The 22,037-nt window shown below is 37.4% G+C and overlaps 1 protein-coding gene across 3 annotated transcripts in view; it reads right to left on the reverse strand.

Moving 5' to 3' along the window:
• Positions 1-1,961: 1,961 nt before the first annotated feature.
• Positions 1,962-22,037, reverse strand: part of ERICH3 (glutamate rich 3) — a 102,665-nt gene continuing 82,589 nt past the window's right edge. For all 3 annotated transcript variants that reach the window (XM_070405392.1, XM_070405391.1, XM_070405393.1), the window contains 4 exons: positions 20,517-20,960; positions 10,814-10,939; positions 4,889-7,206; positions 1,962-4,129 (listed from right to left, as the gene is read on the reverse strand). In XM_070405392.1, the coding sequence (XP_070261493.1) occupies positions 4,907-7,206; positions 10,814-10,939; positions 20,517-20,960 (2,870 nt within the window). In that variant the 3' untranslated portion in view covers positions 1,962-4,129; positions 4,889-4,906. The remainder of the gene's footprint in view (positions 4,130-4,888; positions 7,207-10,813; positions 10,940-20,516; positions 20,961-22,037) is intronic.

A 22,037-nucleotide genomic window follows, 5' to 3' on the forward strand; every position in this document is an offset into this window, starting at 1 on the left:
AAAATATTGTAAGAATTGCGAAGATTATTAAATAATCTGAGACTTCTGGAAGGAATTTCAAAAGAAATGTGCGTTCTCAAATATCCAGCATTTTATCTTACAGAGTGTTTTGTTTCCTGTTAGTTTGAAGAGCGTACTGTTCCTGTCATAGGGCATGCTGTAAGGAAAGAAAAACTTAGAAAACAAAAGGGAGAGTTTGAGAGCGACTTTTAAAGAAGTCTAATTGTTTTTATTTCCTGTTCTTTTGTACCTCTTGCTGGCCATGATGACAGGGGACTTCTTTGAAATGACACAATCAGGTGTTGTAGAATACTGGAAGGAAATATTATCCAAGGTCACAAATGGCCTCTCCTCGCTGTCCTTGAAGGTGTTGGAATATTTCATTTACTATATGAATTTTTGTAAAGCTTTCTTTTCTTTTCTTAATCATTTTCTAAGAGCAATAATGATGGCGAAATTATTAATCTTAGAAATGTTAAGTAATTCAACTATAAATTTACAACGCAAGAATGCATAAAGTCATAGAAAAGGCTTAACTCAAGAAATTTAAGTAGGTTAATTCTGTCTACCTTTACTTTGGTTGTCTTATTTTCCTCTTGAATTATTTAAATAATTTACTGTATTCTTTGATTGACAGTGAATGGAAATATAACTCTCTTCTTGATGATATGGGATATAGTAATGAGTTTTAATCTTTCCCCTTATATAACAACCCATTCTGTCACTTAAAGAAAAGTTCCATGCCCTGGCTTGGAGGCTCGGTTGGTTGGAGCATCATCCCATGACAAAAAAAGCGTTGTGGTTTCAATGCCTGGTCAGGGCACATACCTAGGTTTCAGGTCCAATCCCCGGTGGGAGCACTATAGGAGGCAACTGATCGATGTTTCTTTCTCACATTGATGTTTTTCTCTCACATCGATGTTTCTCTCTCTCTCTCTCAAATAAAAAATAAAAATGAAAATGAAAAAAAGTTCCCCGTCACCATGGCCAGCAGCAAGAGGTTTAAGAGAACAAGGAATAAACACAGCTACAATTCTTTTTTTTTTTTCTTTTTTTTTTTTTTTTTATTTATTTTTTTTTCATTTTATTTTTTTTTTTTCGCTTAAAGTATTACAAAGGGTATTACATGAGTATCCTTTCCCCCCCCCCCTTGACAAACCCCTACCCTCCCTTACCCCCCAGTGTCTTATGACCATTAGTTATGCTTATATGCATGCATACAAGTCCTTCGGTTGATCTCTTACTCCCCTCCCTCCTGCCCCCCAACTCTCTCTGGCCTTCCCACTGCAGTTTGACAATCAGTTTGAGGCAGCTCTGCCTCTGTATCTATTATTGTTCAAAAGTTTGTAATGGTCTTTATTATCCATGAATGAGTGAGATCATGTGGTATTTTTCCTTCATTGACTGGCTTGTTTCACTTAGCATAATGCTCTCCAGTTCCATCCATGATGTTGCAAATGGTAGGAGTTCCTTCTTTTTAACAGCAACACAGCTACAATTCTTTAAAGTCATTCTCGACTCACTCTTCTTTCTCTTCTTTGCTAATTGTTTTCCCTTTCTTCTACACGTAAATAAAAATATGTACTAGTAGAGGTTCACCTATAGTATCTTAGTGTATTCCTAGAAGGTAGTGTATGTGTTAAAATAGAGTTTGGAGGGAAGAAGACCTGAGTTTGACCATGACTTTAAACAACCCACTTAACTTTATTGAGTTTCTACTTATCTGTGAAATACTGACAATAATTTTCCTCTGAATGATCCCATGTATGTGAAAGACATGTATGAATGCAGTCAGTCAATATAAACACATACACTCAAAAATATAGTCTAATGAAACTAAGCCTCTCTGCTCTCCTCTATGGAGTTAAATTTTTGTAAGAAAAAGGCAAAGACAATTTTAAAAATTGAGTCTTATTTATAAAGAACCATTCACATGTCTGATCTGTAAACATATGGTTTATTTATGATTTTAATAATGAAACTAGAAAAATCAGTTTAATAGAACATACAAATAATTTTATCAACATAGTATTTGCTGAGAAAGAATACATTTGGTCAAACTATCACAATACTGAATTTCACAGTTAAACCCACATGCAGACTGTAGAATTATGTTACAGAATGTTTCAATGAAATGTATTAACTATAAAAATAATCCAATGCAATTTCCATTTAACACATTGTACCAAGCGCCTTCTTCAATAGAATTAACAAGTTTACAATCTTTCCCGTAAAGTGCTATGCATTCAAAGTGCTTTGTAGCATTGAGGTTGAGATCAAGGAACAAATACTGTAGAGTTCCATTGTAATGCAGCTCAGTCATCAATGAAATCAGATATAATGTAGATGAAATTCTCTCAGAGGACAGAAATCGATGATGTGCCATCAGTGACACATCCTCAATAGGGGGTGGGGCTGAAGAACTTCATAGACATGTCATTACAGCCATAATAAAAACGAGTTTAAAGTTGAATTTATCATTTTTGTAGTGAGTACCCTTTCCTAGAGAAAGAAAAATAGAAAGCGACAGAGAGAGAGACATAGACAAAGAGAGAAAGTTCACAATGCTTCTACAATCCATTTTTTGACTGACACAAAATCCTCAATTCAATCAATTGTCCACGACAGCATATTTCAGACATTAGAGCACATCAGAATTACCTGGAAGGCTTGTTAAAAACCACCCATTGCTAGGCCCCACCCACAGAGTTTCTAATTTAATAGGAATAACATGAGGACAGGAATTCGTATTTGGGACAGTTCCAAGTGATGCTGATATCTTGATCACATTTTGAGAATCACTGGAGGCAGCCAGCATGGATTATAAGATGATTTAGGGCAGCAGTTCTCAATTCTAACTACATAGTTGAATCAACCGGATTTAAAAAAAAACCAACGGATGCCTACGCCCATCTAAAACTAATTAAATCTGAATCTTTGGGGTGGAACCAGGGGTTGAATCATTCATGCATTCAGGAAAATGTCTCATGAAAGTCTAATGTGTAGTCCAGCTGGAAAACCACTGCTTTAGGACATTTTCTTTCACCTCATGCAGAGAAGAAAAGATAGCCAGACATATGTGCCCTTTGGACTATCGGTATATGAACAAAGACGTCTTCAAGGAAATCAAAATCTCCAGTAGGCACACGGACACACAGCTACTGCTAGCAATATCAGGGAGTAAATCAGAGAGTGACTGTGACTGTTGATTTACAATGCACTCCAAGGTTAGTTCACAGGTTTGAAATAACAGAACTTGGGAAGGTGAGCAGCACACTAATTTAATCCAACTTTCTTTTCTATTGAATGACACCAACCAGTCTAGAGTCTAGAATGTTGGTATATGTGCTGATGTGCAAGGTTTACCTGCTATAATTATTGTTACTCATTCCACTCAGCTCAATTATTTACTACTATGATTAAAATTTGAGTAGCCCCACAAATAAGGCCCCCAAGGACAAAATCTCACAAGCGTTTACCAGTCTACCTCAAGAAGCAAAACTACAGAAACACACACACAAAACAAAGGGCATTTTGAAATAATATGTCCATTTTATATCACCCTTCTGGCATAAATAGAAGGAATGAATATTTGTAAGTGATTATACATGGCATGGGATCATTTTACAGGTTCGGGGCAAGCTTTAGTATTGAGTATACATAGAAGGACCTTTAGAACTCATTTTCACAGACGGAGTCATTAAAGCCCCAAGCCACAGTTTTTAAATAAAACTCTCATGTATGAAACTGGGAATAATATTTGATTATAAATAAAAAGGAATTTAAATAAACCCTAGATGTCAGGACTGGGCCTTTCAGGTGATCTTTGGTAAAAGTCAGGCATTGGAACACTATGAATTTGATTTGAATATAGACGTCTCAGCTATGTTGAATGTGTGACAGCCTCAGAGTCCTTTATTAGAAACCACTGCCCATAAGAAGGGTCCTACGATCTGCCAGGTATTCTCAAGGTGCTTACTGTGCTTCTGACCAGAATGACACACTGGAAACCAGCTCAGACAAGCACAGTGAGTTTTCTTAATAAAGATAAAATCTAAAGTCCTGGCAAGATGCTTGGGTGAATCTTTCTCCATTCTTGAAGTCTTCCAGGAAACATCTTTGAAATATCCTAAAAAAACAACAACAATAAAAGAGATAGTGTATCTATAAATATAATCACTCAGGATAGTAGAAACTGGGCACTAAAGATATGGAGGCATCAAGGAAATAGCAGGCAAACAAGGAAATGCTAAAAATAATTTTGGCCTTTTGTTACCATCTTTAATATTTTACATACTAGTATATACATATATTATATAAATTTCATATTTTAATATTTTAATTTCTTTTATAGATGTATAGCTCTTAATACATAGATATTAAATTTCACAAAACTGCAGAAATTAAGGAATGGAGCCCATTTAAGGGCAAATAATCACAGCCATTCCTTTCAACACTAAAAGGGGGATGAATTCTGGAACAGTTTGCTTTCTTTCCTTCTGTGGTATGTCCACAGACATACTCAATACTATGTATACTCAATACTTTCCTTCTGTGGTATTTCCTTCTGGGGCACCTTCTCCTCTGTAGTGCACCTTTGGGGCCCCATAAGGGAGATAAGAAACTCACAATTTCAGAGAGCTATGCTTGCAAAGGCCAAGGATGTGATTTAGAGTTGCAAAGGGAATAGAGTGGGTCCTGTGTGTGCTTTGACCCCACCTCCATCTTACCCAGCCCTGTCCTGATAGGCTGGGTGCTAAGCAGCACAGAACTGAAACTGTGTGCTATGTGTATACAAGGACTGATAAGGGATGAGCCAGCCCAAAGGAGAGGGGACCCAAGGTGAGGTATCTGCTTAATCTTGCAAACAGATGAGGCCTAAACTCACCATCTGCCATGCAGTCTCTTAGGCCTTCTTGCTGTTCAGGGAAACATCTGTGTTCTCACTTTCTCTTTGCACTTTGTGCTCTTGCTTCTCTTGGATTCCAGGGCAATTGGCTTTTCCAGGGAGTATTTCCACAGCCTGTAGACCCTCTCTACTCAGCTCTGACTCTGTCTGTTGGGATAGTCCCAGTCTGACATCTTCAGCCTTGCCTGATTCCTGCCCCCCACCAGGGCTCCCCATCCCTGCTTCCCCTCCCTTCTGATCTGGCCCTAGCTGAGGGGCCTTCTCTTCCAGGTCTGAAGGTTCTCTTAGAGCCCCCACCTCAGCCTCTGATGCCCCAATCACGGTCACCTCCTCCGCTGCTGGCACCCTCTCCATGCTCAGCGCTATTTCCTCTGCCGCCACCTTCTCTGCAGACGCTGTTTTTTCTAGTAACTCATCCACTTTGTGCCAAGTTTTCTCATCAGCAACATCTGAAAGGGAGGAGGCTGTATTTGCTTCTGTTTTTTCCTCAGCTGTCTTCAAATCTGCGAACACCTCTCTCTTCTCGTCAGCCATTCCTGCCACTCCTCCTTCCTGGAGATCTTCTTTAGCCACAACCATTCTTCCTTGTAAGCTCCCAACCCCCTCTTTGTGCCCATTCTTCATCACTCCTGTCCCCAGAGAGCACTCTTGATCCACCTCTTCCTCTGGCTCCTCATCCATCACTTCCTCACTTAACTTTTCTACCATCATGGACTCTCCTTCAGAAATATCTTCTTGGGCCCCCACTCCTTGTCCCCCTTGTAAAGACCCTTCCTTTTCCCTCCTTTTCAGTCCTGCAAGACCATCTTGATCTTTGGCTGCACACTCCTGGGCATGTCCTGCTGGGTCACTTTCAGGAGCTCCTAACACACCCTCTCTCTCAGGGCCTGGCCCCTCATCCTGGTCTGAGGGAGTCGCCTTCTCCCCGTTCTCCCTGCAGAGTAGCTCTGCTCTGCCTTTATGCCCTGTGTCTCCAGCTTCTCTTAGTTTTTCCCATCCTTCCTCTTTCCTCACAACTATTGTATTTTCCGGTGACTTTTCAAATCCAGGTGCTGCTTCAAGCATGCCCACCTCCCTCTCTCTTGGTGAATCATCCCCTTGTGGGCCTGTGTCTTCAGTCCATTCAGGACCCTCCACGGGTGCTGCATTCTTAACATCACACTCTGTTTCATCTAGGAGGCCTGGTGTCTCTTCCATGGGTCTTACTTCCTTCACAATTTCCCCCTCTTCCCCTTTAAACTTTTGCTCTCCTGCTAAAATATCTTCATCCTGTGGAGCTTTTGCCCTTGTCACCTCTTCTCTTTCAGATTCAGTTTCCCCCAGAGGTGTTCTTGGCCTCTCAGCTTTCCTCCTCTGTCTTGCTGCATCGAATTCCTCAGGTAATATTTCTTTCCTATCATCTTTCTTATTAGATTCTACCTCAGTCTCAACATCCTTCTTTTTCTCAGCTTTCTTACAAAGTTCTTCCAGGCTTTCCTCTGAAATCCTCATGCTGGTGGCCTTGGCCTTCTCAGAAGTGGAGGAGCTCAAAGGTGTTTCGATTCTCATAACTGTCTTCCTTGCTTTGGCTGGTTCCTTGCCCCCAAATACTGCCTCTTCTGAACCATCTGCTCTCTCGAATGCAGTGTCATCCTCAGGTGCCATGTCCCCTAGATCTATGGATGCTTTCTCTTCACCGTCCTCCATGTCTGGCTTTTCAGAGCCTGCCTCACTCACAGCCACCCCTCTCTCGGCCTCTCCCTTTTCCGGCATCACAGCCTCTCTCGGGTCTGCTACCTCCTGAACACACTCTGAGTTCTGAGCTGCAGCCTTGCTAGCAAACACTGCCTTCTCCAAACTCTGCTCCTCTTCAGAAGCTGCCTTCTCTGTCTCCAGCACTGTCTGCATCAAGGCCTGCTGTTCAGGAGCCTCTTCTTCATTCAGACTTCCTGAGGCTCTTGCTGCTTCTTCTCCCATTGGTTTTAACCCCTCTTCATCCAGCTCTCTAGCCCCTTCTGCCTCTGCCCTGCTTGCTATGCCCTGAGGGCTCTCTCTTTCCCCAGTAAACAGTGCTACTAGGACTGGCTGCTCTGCTGTTGGCTTCCACTCCCCCAAGGGAACCTCATTAATCCCTGCTTTACTCCCCAGTGTTACACCCCCTTTTTCTTCTAGTGTGTCAGCATCCCTGTGTTGGGGAGCCCCATCTTCTTCCACTGCTTCTTCTTTCTCCACTGTGTACATTTCTGATACAACTGGCTTGGATTCTTTGTTTGAGGTGAGGGCTGTGCTTTCTTCAGCCACTAAAATCCTGTTTGGTACTATAAAGTAAGGTTAGAAAACAAGGTGACTTTAATCAAAGTGCACAGAGAGGAGATATTATATGTAATATTATGTACTACAAGAGGTATTATATATAATATCAAGGGGCCATTGATATTATATATAAAACATTTCTCCATTCTATGATGATATCAACTATAACATGCATCAAAATGGCTTTTCATGATGAAAAGAAATGCTATCAAGTTTAATAGATACATTTATATTAAAGAAAAATTGAACATCAGAAATGTTGAATACAAACAAAAACTCCCTGTCTTAGAATAACAAAATCTCTCTCTCTTTCACACACACACACACACACACACACACACACACACACACACCACCCCTTCTACTTTCATTTGAAATATTAGGAACTTCAAAAATTATGCAATAAAAAATAGTGAGTATTTCCTCTTCTTAGAAATTATGGTTCTCTACAGCACCATAATATGCCCATCCCAGCCCATGTTTTTTATACTTACATGGGCATTTAGCAACATAATCATAATACAGTATGAGCTCATCATTATGCCATCTTTTACCCTCACATTTTAAATGACTATATCTAGACATTGTTATCAAATAACTTTATAGCTCAAGGTAAGACTTTTTACTAAAAACACCAATTTGTATCATAGGTCAGGATGCCTCCCATCTATGTTCAGAAACTGATTGCCTTTGGCAAAGCAGGATCACAGAGCAAGACAAGACTTTGTAGCCTAGAACAATTTTCAATAAATAACCTTCTTGAAGTATTTCATAAGTTCTCATCCATAATTCCCTGGCAAATCTGGGTGTACTAGCTATCAATACTTTAATAAATACAAATTCAATATGTTTCTTAAAAGTCTTCAAATGAATTTCTTATTATTTAACAAATACATATATTTCTGTTGAAATGATCTACACAAAATAAAGGCATGTCATGCCATTCACCTAAAGCATTTTAATTTTCACACCATAAAATAATACTTTGAAAGGTAAGAGCTTGCTTCTAAAATGGTTATCTTAATTTTTATCAATTTAAATTTTTTCACTTATAGATGACACTGGACTAGATGTTATAAAATAAGTTATCATACCAGGGTGTCAACCTCCAAATTATGTCAATCTATAAATAGGCAAATGTATCTTCCTCATTTACTTATTTGTTTGACTTTTTGAGTAGCCATTTCACCTCCTATCCCATTACCAACAATCTACCAGAAACCTAAAGCCCTGACCTTATTCACATTTTCTGTAGTCTGATACCCCACCCAGGACAGTCTTATCACTCCATTTCCTCTCCTAATACAAAACATGGATGTCCTTTCTTGCATTCCCTGTCTCTTGTCAGCTATTATTAGAAACCATTTTGAAGTAAGGTAATAATAACTGACATTACATTTTCCTTAAAATAAATGCATTCAGAAGGTATCTTTTAATGTCTTCTTTCAAAGTAATAACACAGAAATTTCAGGCCTATCAACAGAGTTGGTGTTGACTTTTATAGGCTGTCCTCAGCATATCATAGTGGTTATTTACAAAATTGTATATAGAAAGTCCCAGAAGAAACTGTTGAACCAAATGTTCACTCAGAGAACATGCAGCCAATTCACCTGAAAGAATATCGTCCATTTTATTTCATTACAGATTATTTTCTGATTAAAAACAAAATTAAAACAGTGAGAAACTGCAAAGCATGACAAGTCTCTTTAATAATATATCTGTTGTTATTCAAATTCCTACATGAAATATATTAAAATTCAGTTATGAAAGACATTTAAATAAAGTCCTCTGTTTTGCTAAACTGGCCTCTAAAATTATGGATTATTTAAAGAACATTCAGGAAAACAGGGGAATAAAATTGCCTACCCACCACGTAATAATATACTATGCCTACATTTAAAAAGAGAAAGTACTAATGGCATCCAGCTGAGCTATTACATGAACACACACTGTTGGGGAGTCAGACATGACATTCCCAAAGCAAGGGAGAAAGAGTAATTGAAGCCCTTCTAAGAAATGTCAGTACAAAAATATGACATAATTTTTGATGGTTACCTCATGGGCTTTTGAAAGAATGTCTATAAGAGAGCAAGCAATATTCACAAATAGGGGTAATTTGTTTTAGCTGATTGAGTACATACTTGGGAGTCAGACAGACCTGGGTGAGAATGCCACCTCTGTCACTTACTAGTTGTATGAACTTGGGAAATAATGCCTCACTAAGCCTTCATTCTTTAATCATAACATAGAAATAGAAAACAATTTCACAGAATTCTTATGACAGTAAACCATAAGGTGATTAGCACAGTTCCTGGCACACAGAAAGCCCTACAAAATCTTCCTCCCATATTCCCCTCCCACTGTTTACGATATATATTCTTCGTTTAACCAGATTTGATCTAACAACTACTGTGCCTGCATTGTAGAATGTTTGGGGAACTCCTTGGGTTTAATGCCCAGTACAAAAGATTTGGATTCTCTAAGCACAGGGTCCTTGTCATACAACTCAGCCCACTGCATGTTCAAATGTCACCTGGCCCTCTTCACATTGACTAGGGCAGTGGTTGGCAAACTCATTAGTCAACAGAGCCAAATGTCAACAGTACAACGATTGAAATTTCTTTTGAGAGCCAAATTTTTTAAACTTAAAGTATATAGGTAGGTACATTGTTATTAACTTAATTAGGGTACTCCTAAGTCTTAGGAAGAGCCACACACAAGGGGCCAAAGAGCCGCATGTGGCACGCGAGCCGCAGTTTGCCGACCACGGGTGGGAGCTCAGGAAACCAGCATAAGTGCAAATATTCTAGCTACTGCTATTTTTTGTGTGTGTGAATAATAAAGTTTTGTTCTTTTTTTCTGACCCAGAAGTCTTGGGTCTTCTCATAGCATTCATTAAACTATGGCTGTCTAACTTATTTGCTTAAAAATAGGGTAAAATCTCAAATACCTCCCAGTGCTTGATGACTACCATTAAAAGTTTGAGGTGGGGGTAATGTGACCACATGATGAATAAAAAGAATACTCCCCCCCATAAACATATGTGCAAATCGGGGTATTTTTGAAAAAGTCACCCACTAACAAATGGGAATCCTGATTTCAAGGACAGAGGCTATTTGAGCAGATATGCATGAGTCACGTCTGTTGGGTCACTCTAATTGGCAGCTGGAATACTCAGCATCAAGAGCCAGGTCATATGCTGATGGCAATAAATTATTTCCTAATTTTTAAAATATAGAGAGTTCAAATAAGTTATTCTGAAGTGTGCCTTGGCCATCCATGTCTTCAACCCTCCTATTCAGTCAACTAACTGGAGTCTATAAAAAGAAGACTGGATCTGAAAATCTCTATCAATGTTTTTCATAATCCAAAATTCTTTTTTTTTTAAATTTTAGGTACCAATGTATTCAAAAATTAACATCTACATCTGTTATCAGCTTGAAAACTCCCCTTGAGGCCTCTCAGCCCCTCTTGCCATCACATTCATCAGTTGAAAAGAAAATAGACCTGGGAGGAGGAACAAGGATAAAAAGATGGAAGATGGAAATGGGGCTGACTTTGGCAGAGGATTTCTGAAGGTTGTTTTTTTTTTAGGTAATGATGTGTTCTTACCTGCACCTGTGTCAATCTCCAGCTTGGTCAAGAGCTTCTCCTCCTCATCTGTGCTGTTAACACCAGACTCAGCATCACAGGGGTAGTGGCAGCCAGGTTCCACAGCTCCGCCTAATATCTGTCCAACTGATTGCAGATTTTATGAAATATCAAGAGGTATAAAAACAGGACATGGGAACATTGCTGAGCTATTTCACATCATTTCAGCAAATGGGGTTAATTTTAAAGCATTCACATGAATATGTGACCTTATTTTTTAAATCTATTAATTAAAGTTTCCAATTATGATTTTAAAAAGAAAAGATAATAGATTATGAAGTAGAGATACCCATGCAAAGAAATGCTTGCATTAAAAAAAAATGACAACAGCCAGAAGCAGTGACAGATTTGCCAAATGCACATGCAATAGAATGATTGGAAAAGGAATTTGGTTGCCTTTTACTTTCCAGAAAGGTGTGTTATGGCTTTTATAACACCAGTCACCACTGCTATTTTAAATTGTTAAAACTACCAGAGCTGACTATATTATTTTATCCATTAGTATATTTTAGTGTTTGACCTCAATACTCATTCCATGATGTGGACAGAGCAAAAAAGCTATTGCATGATTCCTATAAATTTGACATTAAAAGCTGTTATAGAAATTCCTGTTATCTGCAGGTGATTACTAGCACAGAATCTCAAGAACACAAAGATCAAAATTCAAGTCCCATACTCCATACTAACTGTGTCACCATGGGCAAGTTTTTAGCCTAAGCCTAAACCTCAGTTTACCCATCTGTCAAATAGAGGTATATCTACTCAATGATCATTGGGAGGATTAAATACAGGTGTTGGCAAAAGTAGGTTTACAGTTGTGAGTACATGAAACAGTTTATTCTTGTATTGTTATTTATTGATTACTAGAGGCCCGGTGCACTAAATTCGTGCTAGGGGGTATGTGTGTGTCCCTCAGCCCAGCCTGCACCCTCTCCAATCTGAGACCCCTTGAGGGATGTCCGACTGCCCATTTAACGGGCATTGTGACATCCCTCTCACAATCAAGGACTGCTGGCTCCCAACCACTTGCCTGCCTGCCTGCCTGATTGCCCCTAACTGCTTCTGCCTGCCAGCCTGATCACCCCCTAACCACTCCCCTGCAAGCCTGATCAACACCTAACTGCTACCTTGCTGGCCCGATTGGCCCTAACTGTTCTCCCCTGCTGGCCTGGTTGTCCCCAACTGCCCTTCCCTGCAGGCCTGGTCCCCCCCAACTGCCCTCCCCTGCAGGCCTTGTCCCTTCCAACTGCCCTCCCCTGCAGGCCTGGTTCCCCCAACTGCCCCCCCCCCCCTGCAGGCCTGGTTGCCCCCAACTGCCCTTCCCTGCTGGCCATCTTGTGGCCACATGGGGGTGGCCATCTTGTGTGTTGGAGTGATGGTCAATTTGCATATTGCCTCTTTATTATATAGGATTGTATTATTTTCCACACAAACAACTGTAAATCTACTCCACCATTCCCCCATTAAGAAAAATATATATGGAGCATACTTATCTTTCACTATTAGCGAGTGCTTAAGCACTTAATAAACAATAGTTATGATCATAATGATGATGAGCATGGGTATTATATGTAGCATCACCCAATGTGGTATGATTCTAGACAACACTGTAATATCAACTAAGTCTTTAGTTTCTGACATGTCCCTATCTCCATCCCTTGCCTATCATCTGATGACCCATGTCCCTAATTCCCTGACATCTAACATTATACTACTTTATGGTTAACAAAGCTCACTCAAATAACACTTGATCTAGACCCGCCCTCCTAAATCAGAATATGATCTCTCCAAAATACCCTTGCCTTTCTTCCTCTCTCCTTCCCTTTCTCCTTCCTTCCTTCCTTCCTTCCTTCCTTCCTTCCTTCCTTCCTTCCTTCCTTCCTTCCTCCTTTCCTTCCTTCTTTCCTTCCTCCCTCTCACACTTCCTCCCTTCTGTCATACTTTCTTGCCTCTCATATATTCTGATTCAGTTGAGGGACTTTGAGGAAAACATAACTAGAATGTGGTCTCTTGCTTGGTTTAAGGTGAATTCTAAGTTAGTTGCTTACTGATCCCTCTGTATTTGGAAACAGAGTGTAATGTCTGTCTTATTAGCTTTGGGGCAGAAGGCAATGGAATGACTTAACTACATTAATCTTAAAGGAACAAGAATGGAAATGAGAAGAGGTGCATCATATAGTTCAAATGTATTCCCTTTAAAAGTTTTTTGAACATCGGTTTTCCTCATTCATACAGTATGCCAAATAAAAATGTTTTTTAATAGTTTAGAGATGACATCAACTTATGAAAATTAGGTTATACTTGGGTTTGTTATCAAGTCAACCTTTATTTTAGTAACTTTAGAAACATAGTACATATAAGTTAAATATCATCTTCCTCATTCCAATAATGTTAACACTGCATATCTAGAGTGCTTAAATAAGCAGTGTTTTAGGTCTTTGCATATAAATCTGCTTGGCTGACTGAGCATTAGAAATCCCAAGGATGGTAGAAGAGGACAAAGGGAGGAAGTCTGATTTTGTAGCAATTACTTGGAGCTTTGTTTCATCAGAGCCAACAAGACATCTAAGGTTTATTTCTAAGTAGTCCATAAGCTATAAAGAAATATGGTTTATTACACAAATATCAAATCATTATGTTGGATACCTAAAATTAATATAATGTATTATGTCAATTACACCTCAATAAAATTTTTTTAAGAAATAAGTTTACACTAATAAGAAGCAATAATGAAAGTAAATAATTAGCAGCTATTGAACCAAAAAACTATTCTAAGAAGCCAAATAGCACTAGCATAATCTGAACATTACAACTCACTCAGGATTGACAGTGTAGCATGAAGTTCCTCTGTCTCAGGACTGTAACCACCACTTGCCCATGTCTGCTGGCTTGCCCTTGGAGGGTTACACTTTGGAAGTAGATGAAAACCTGTACAGTTAGCTGTTTGTTGCCTGCTTCTGATTCAGCAAGAATGAGACCCTAGCCTGAGCATCAAGGACTTTTTAGGTGTGAGACCAGAAAATGCTTCACTTGGTCATTTTTTTTTTCAGTTCTTGTGAAACTGAACCTTAAAAGCAAGAATTTGGCCAATGTCCAACCTTAGCCATTTTTGACCTGTCATAAGGGAGGACTGCATGCTGAGACTCCCAGACCAGCAATCATTTTGTTCTCTCTAGTTAGCCCTTCATCCCTCAAGGTTCCTCTCTTTTACCTCTCCATAAAGATGACCATGAAAAGCAAAGGTCATTGTCAGATCTCATAGCTTTTGTAGCAAAACGGAAGAGGGTCATACAGCGAATTTCTTAGAAAAGCCTTTTTGTCCACTCAAATGAAATAGGATATTTTAAGATGTTTTTAAAACACTAACATATTCTTATGTTACAATGTTAGCTTTTTTATTATAAAAGAGTATACTTTAAAATAATATATACTGTATTTTTCCTAAATATAAAAGTAGTACATATTCATTATCTAAAGCTTAAAAAGATAAAAAGTACAAAGAAGAAAATAAAAATTTCCCTAACTCAGAAAGAACTATTAGTTAACATTTTTATGGATTTTTGAGTATTTTTTACCCTACTCAATATAGATAGCATTTTGTATCCCATTTTATTCATGTAGCAATATGTTGTGACCATTTTACATACCATTAAATAAAACATTTCTTCAATAACTGCATAAAATTTTCTAATGTTTACTAAAATTTGGTTAACAAATTGCCTATTTGATATTGAGTTATTTTCTTTTGTGTGTGCATGATTATAAAGCTATATTAAATACCACTTAAAATCATTTTTTATTTATTTTTGACTATTCCCTTAGGATAAATTCCTGAAGTTGCAATTGTTGGGCCAAAGAGCATGATGTTTGTAAATGCTTTTGATAAATTTCAATCATTCTTCAGAAAAGAAGGTATCAATGAGCAATTTTACAGATACTGATAAATGGCCTTATGTCCCTGTACTATTGGCAACAATGTCACAAATTCCACCAATTCTTTCTATATTTGATAATTTAGTAATTAAGAAGTGGTGGCAAGAATATGGTTTTCAATATTAGTAGGCAAATTTTCTAAATTAATTCCCTTTCTTCTCTTGTTTTGAAACAAAACAAAAAAATTCCATCTTAGAACATGCTAAGAATCCTGAATAATTCAATATCAGAAGAAAGTTTTACCAAGGACTTTTTATCTGAATTTTAAGAATGTAAAAAGGCCATAAAAGCAGAAAAATTATATATCCAAGTTTGTTCCAAGTTCCTGGTCACCTTGAAAACTATCCCTGTGCTTTGATCATTCTTTGTGTAGCCAATTTATTATCTTCCCAACAACTCACCATGACAAAATGCATGACTAACATTATCCACCTACACAGTAAAGATGCTCCTGCGTTGCCTTTGGCATTGAAACATGGCCCATAAACACCCAGGATTAATTACAAACTCAAGACCACAGCTGTTCAAAGGTAACCGCTGCAGAAAGCTAAAGTCTATCCTCCTCACAGTTAGCTACAGTGATCTTTTCACAACTTTGGGTCATGTCATTTCTATACTCAAATATTTCCAATGGCTTCCTGTCTCAGAATAAAATCCTCCCCATGGCATGCAAGTGTCACCCTCAACTTTCGTCTTTGACTACTCCCTGGACTGTCCATTCTTCTCTTATTACATTGGCCTACTTTTCGATCCTTCACTCAGCAACTGTACCCCCAACTTAGAGTCCTTGCATTTGTTGGTCCCTCTCTTTCTTCTTTCTTCAGATGACAGAGTGTTTTACCTCTGCAGTTCACTCAGGTCTCTGCTCAAATGTCCCCTCCTCAGAGAGCTCATCCTTGAAATACTAACCCTTCCTCAAACCATCACTCTTTTCCCTCACCCAGATATCTTTTTCCTCTAGCACTTTGCCTAGATACCCCAGGACATATTTATTTTCACTTGCTAGATACATCTCCCCCTAAATATAAATTTCAATATAGTCATGGACTTTGTTATGTTCACACGAAGAACTGTGTGGATTAAGCAGATACCCAACAAATATTTATTGACAAAAATAATCTATTGGAACAAACAACCGCATGCTTTCACATTTCACTCAGAAATTGTACTTATTTATTTATGTATTTTCAAATTTGGAGGAATTTCTTTTTAAAAATTTACTTGTTATTAAATTTATTGGGGTGACGTTGGTTACTGAAATTATATAGATTTCAGCTATATGATTCTATAGTGCATCTGTATATTGTATTGTGTGTTTACCTTAGACTGCAACAGATAACTCATGACTTTCTTGTCCTTTTATCAGGACTATTCTATCTTACTTGCATGATAATAAAATTGCATTTCACTTTAGTCACAACCTTATTTAGGTTTGAATTACCTGGCCAAGCACCATGCCTTCTCCTGATTCACATACAAAAGTATAAAATGCCTACTTCTGTATACATTTTACATTATACTTTACACTGCAATGCTTTATTCTTAATATTTTATTTATATTTGTAATGTATAACATATATTAACTTCACAAATTAATACTTCTGAATTGTTCCACCACTAAGACATATTGCAAAGATTGTGTCACAATGCATTGCGGCAGTTTAAGCTAAAAATAAGAGAAAAATAAACACACTAAAATAACACTATGCCCTATAATACTAAATTGACTCCCAAAAACACTCTCATAGAAGCCAACAATTATAATCTTTTACATTTTATATTTCACTGCACTCAACTCATCTTTTATATCAGTTTACCTGATTTTTTGGTGCACTGAGTGAAGCCTAATAGAGACATATTATAAAATAATTAGAAGGAAAAGATCGGTTTATATTTTCAATCTTAAAGGTAAAAGGTATTGAATGTAGTACTTTGCTAATTTAGCCACTGTTATGATTTTAGGTGAAAACAATTCAGATTAAGTTATGTTAGCTTATATACTATAAAACATCATTAATTGTATATAATATTTTTGCCTATAGACCTATTTTAATATAATCACAGTTTTTATTCTGTTTAGTTTACAAATGATTAATTCAGCACCAGACAAGTATGAGAGATAATCTTTTATATATTATCTCAGCCCCCACTGAATTTCAACCTAAGGGTTTAATTAGGAACCTAAGTAAAATATACACATTTCAATTTGCACCAACCTTCTAGTCTAATTCATGTAAGGTGTGTTTTGCAGCATAGTCATCTAAATGATCTTCATTTCAAGCATGTAACTTTGGTTTCATCTCTCTCTCCCTGAGCAATCTAACTGAAGACTCAAGAAAGAACAACTAGCCATTGTCTCTTTATTTGCCATCAAAATCAGTATAACACATGATGCAATCACTTCTTGGATGATTTTATCTATAATTTTCTTAGAAATGTTTATGAAGATCTTTGAGAATTTTTATGACTTATTTTCTTTTATTATTTCAAATATTTACATATTTATTGCATCATTTCTTTTAGTATATTTTAAAAACATCAGGACCCAACTGTTATAATATACTCATTTTTAGATTTCATAGCATTAATCTTTCTACATCACTCTGAATGTTTTATATAGTCTTTGTTTTGTTTTACCTATTACTTATTTTCCACTGTACCTTATAATATCTACCTTTTGGACTTCATAACACAAAAATTTTATTCCTTTGTGGAAGGTGGGCCATAGAACAAATATATCAGTTCTTGCACAGAAAGTAAAATATTTTTCAGAAAAGTTTTAAAGTTATAAAAAAAAGCAATACAAATAATCAACATGTTTAGTAAATAAGAATAAAGTACAATTATGTGTGTTGAAAAATACCCAATAAACAGTTTAAGTGAAAAAATCAAGCTATAAAACAAAATGTATCTGTATATAAAAATAACATATATGATTACATAAAAACATAAAAATGCTTAGAGTATAAAGTTAGAATAAAAAGTATACATTTTATAAAAATATGACAACATAACTTTGTAAATCCTAAGTTTAGAAATAAAAAGCCTGACCAAATGTTAAAAGTGAGTTTTTGTGTGATAAGTTTATGGGTGATTTTTTTTAAAACTACCTTTCCCTATTTTCTAAATGTTTCTAAGCTGTTCACGAAAAATAAATACTGATAAAAGGACTCGGTACATATATTAGAGCTTAAGAAAGATAGTCACAAAACTTCCAATCTAGTCTGAACCTTAATAAAAAGATAATAAAATGTTTCAAATTATAGATATAGATGTTATCAAGTTAAGAACACAGAGTTCCCATCATATTTGAGAAAAATAATAAGTGTACACACGTACACTTCACAAATCCAGAAAAAAAGAAAACCCACTCTCTTCCACCTGACATAATCCTATCAGTGTTTCTGCTATTCTATCCATTGCCAAAATAGAGCCTATATGTGTGCATCTTACTTTACAAAAAAAAAAAAATGTTTACTTTTACCAATCCAGGTAAACAATCTAGTTAACTGAAGTGGAAATAAAAATAATAATGTCAATGTTACTACTGAATTTTAGTATCTCTACCTTTTTTGATCAGCAGCTTGCCAAATTGTACACATTTTCTTGATTCTATATTATATATACCTGAATTGAACAATGAAATCCAAGATCAAAGATTTGAATTATTTTATAAAAGTTTTAAATATCTGTAATAATAAAAGCATAATATGCTAATTAGACCAGATAGCTGAACGACCTTCTGGACGAAGCCAGGGCTGCGAGGGCCAAGCCCCTTGCATGAATTTTGTGCACCAGGTCTCTAGTATTTAATAAGAATTCTAGCTCATCTATGGCAAAATCCTCTTGACAATGTTGGAAATACTTGTGTTATAATCCTAGGGCAGAGGTTGGCAAATCTTTTCTGTAAAGGTTCAGAGAGTGAATTCTTAGGGCTTTGTGGGCCACAGGGTCTCTGTTGCAACCACTTCCCTTTGCCCTGGTAGTGCAAAAGCTGCCATGGGGAATATGTAACTGAATGAGCATGGCTCTTTTCCAATAAAACTTATAGTATTTGTAACACTGACATTTGAATTTAATATAATTTTCACATTACAACATATTCTTCTTTTGAATTTTCCCCCAACCATTAAAAAATAAAATTAGCTCACAGGAAATACAGAAAGAAAGGCACTAGGCAAGATTTGGCTCATGGGCTGAAGGTTGTAAACTGTTCATTCTGGAGTTTATTTTTTAACTTCTTTGAAGGTTCTATCTTCTGCTGTATCCCACTGTCTTGGATGCTTTTATCCTCCTCTATTTCACCTTCAAAATCGTATTTAACCTTTAAAGGTTTCCTCAACAGGTCCTTCACAAAACCTTTGGTGTCTTTAACCAAATGGGACTTCTCTCCCTTTGAAATCCCATAGCATTTGTACCTTCTCTGGTTTTACATATGGCTACTGAGCTTTGTCCAATTACTGGTGTGCCAAGCCTTCCTTTCAACATTTTATGGGGGGAATCCTCTCTTACACATGTCTTATTGACCATGGTGCCCTGTACATAATAGAAGGTCAATAATAACGGTTGAAATGAAAAATGACCTTGTCAATTCCTAGATGTAGGCCCCCATGGTTTGATAACAGCTTTTAAGGTTCTAAAAGAAATATGGACATGAAAAGTATTTATAACTTTTAAGACAAAGATGGGTTTTTAGTAATATTTAAATGTGAAAACAAATTCTATCTTGGAATCAAGTAGAATTCCCACCAGGTTGGCCAAGGAGAGAGATGAGCGAGAGCACAGGGAAAGGATCGATCGAGATGCGAGTTACAGGGCACAGGGTGCTGGCTACAGGAGAGCTAAATGCCTGGCAGGCAGTATCGGGCTGTTCACAGGACATAACTCAGTTTTTTTCACTGTCTTCCTAAAGTTGAGAAAAGTAGCTGACCTTTCATGTGTCTAAGGTACTGGGACCTGATTGTTCTGGGATACTCCCCCTCTTCCCTGTCAAATGGAACTGTCTTACACACCCAGGAAGTTACTAAGCTTCAGAGAAGAACTCAAAGTGAACTTTGGAGGTTTCTATGAAATGTTTGTAATTTTTATCTAAATCTAAACATGTTTATTGAACAGACACAATAGGACGTTTTTTGAAACTGGAACAGCTCTGCTTAAGTTCAAATCTCAGGAATGTTTATTTGCTGTATATCCTTACAAATTTACCTCCTCTAGCTATGATTTTGTCATCTGTAAAAAAAAAAATGATAATGAGACCTAACTTATGGCGATTGAGCTGTTGTGAGGATTAGATGAGTTAATATATGCAAGTGCTTAAAACTGATGCATAGTAAGCACCCATCAATGTTAGCTACAGATGTCTATGCGCGCGTATAGAGCTAAAGACACATAGCATTGCTGGCATTAACCTCTAAAATGCCACACACACCCTTGTCTTCAAGACACCTGCTGGGTTTTATTTGATTGTTGAGATAGAATTACCATAGGAAGACATTTACAGAAAATAGGAAACAGGCTATAAGAATCATCAAGTTATTTTTTAAATGCAATAGAAGGAAAACAGCAAGCTGAAAATACATGTATGATTATGTGACAAAGAGAGAAATAGGACACAATCCAATCCCTCTGGCATTATCACAAGAGTATTTCCCAAGCGTTGGCAGAATGCAGTGGCCAAAATCAACTTCCATGCACGGGGACAATGGCAGGCCAACTCAATGGCCATACTTACCACCTTTCTCCACCCTACAGAGACCTGCCTTTTTGTCCTTCCCCTTAGCAGTGCTTCCTTTCCAAAGCTTATTCCTGTAATTTTTCTTTTCTTCCTTGGAAACATGTTCCCGGGACTCCTCAGATAAGCCCTCTGCAATCACTTGGGTTCTATTTTCTGTTTCTTCTTCAAGAACGTGCTCCAAGCTTTCCTCTCTTGGCAGAGTCTTGATCCCTACATCTGCTTTTATGATTTTTTGATCTTCAATTTCTAAGGAATCCTCAGTGGGAAGGTGTGATTTTCCTGGCTCATCATTTTCACTCAACTCCTGAGAAGATGAACTTCGGACACTTTCGTCTGCACTGTCTTCAGCGTGCGCTTCCCTGTCCTCCAGGACAGACTCATCTTCGCTGCAGCTAGAGTAGGGGTGACTTCTGCACGAGGAGGACGACGTGGTTTTTATGTCTACAAAAGCAAAATGGGGGGTGTCATTGTTTTTATAGAGCAATTGATTTAACTATGGGAATTATGTTAATAACTAATCTTACTAAAATTAGTTAATATAGTTTAGTAGATTTGATACCCTGTCCCTATATGTTCTACATAGTTGCCATGATTTAAAAAAAACAAAACACCTGTGTAATCTGTGAGTCTATAGAAGTTTTCAACAGGAAATCACATTTAACTAAAAATTAATGTATTTTTTAGAATGGCATTTTATTGGAAAACCTTTGTAAGTATATTGTTATAGAAAAAACACAATAAATTTTTGAAATGATGTGTGTGTGTGTGTGTGTGTGTGTGTAGAAGATGTATTATTTCAGGTTCCCCAGAAGCAAATGCTGAGATGAGGATTCATGGGTAAGTGATGTATCAAGGATATGAATGTTCCAGGAGAAACTCTTACAGATGTGGGGGAACAGGACAGGGAATGGAAGAAGTCAATCAAAGGAGCTATTTCAAGAAACATTTCAACAGTCTTATCTCACAGGGACCTCCGAAGTCTAAATTATAGTAGCAGTTTTCCTCCCTTGAAGGAGGAGTTGGCTTTCATACTCTGGTCTAGTTCACCCCAGGGGTGCGTAAGTTCCTTGGCACTCCTAGGTTCTTTGCCTCAAGATGAAACAACTCCAGTGGCCCACGGCTATCCTCTGAAGAGGGCAGAGGGTGCGGAAGCTGGGGATAGGCACACTGAATCTTTAAAAGATATTCTAGGAGATCCAGGCAGCACCTTTATGTGCTACTACAGATATGCAATCTAAAGACTTAACATAGCCAAACATTAGTTTAGTAATTACTACCCCAAAAAACTTTTAAAAAATCTCCAGGAAAGGGACATACACACTGAATCTTAGTCAGGATGATGAACAGCCTAACCTACAAGTCACGGCATATGCTGCTGAGGACCAGAGAAATACAAACTTGTTTTTAATTTTTAACCAATACATGTGTTTATAATTGTTTTTAATAGAATATATTTTCAAATGTAGTATCCTACACTTGAAGGTTGCCTAGCTTTCTTATTTTCTCTTTTCTGTGTGC

The sequence above is a fragment of the Myotis yumanensis genome, unplaced genomic scaffold (genome assembly GCF_028538775.1).
Source record: "Myotis yumanensis isolate MYYU_CA2020_CCGP unplaced genomic scaffold, mMyoYum1.0.hap1 SCAF_2, whole genome shotgun sequence".
Lineage (NCBI taxonomy): Eukaryota > Metazoa > Chordata > Mammalia > Chiroptera > Vespertilionidae > Myotis > Myotis yumanensis.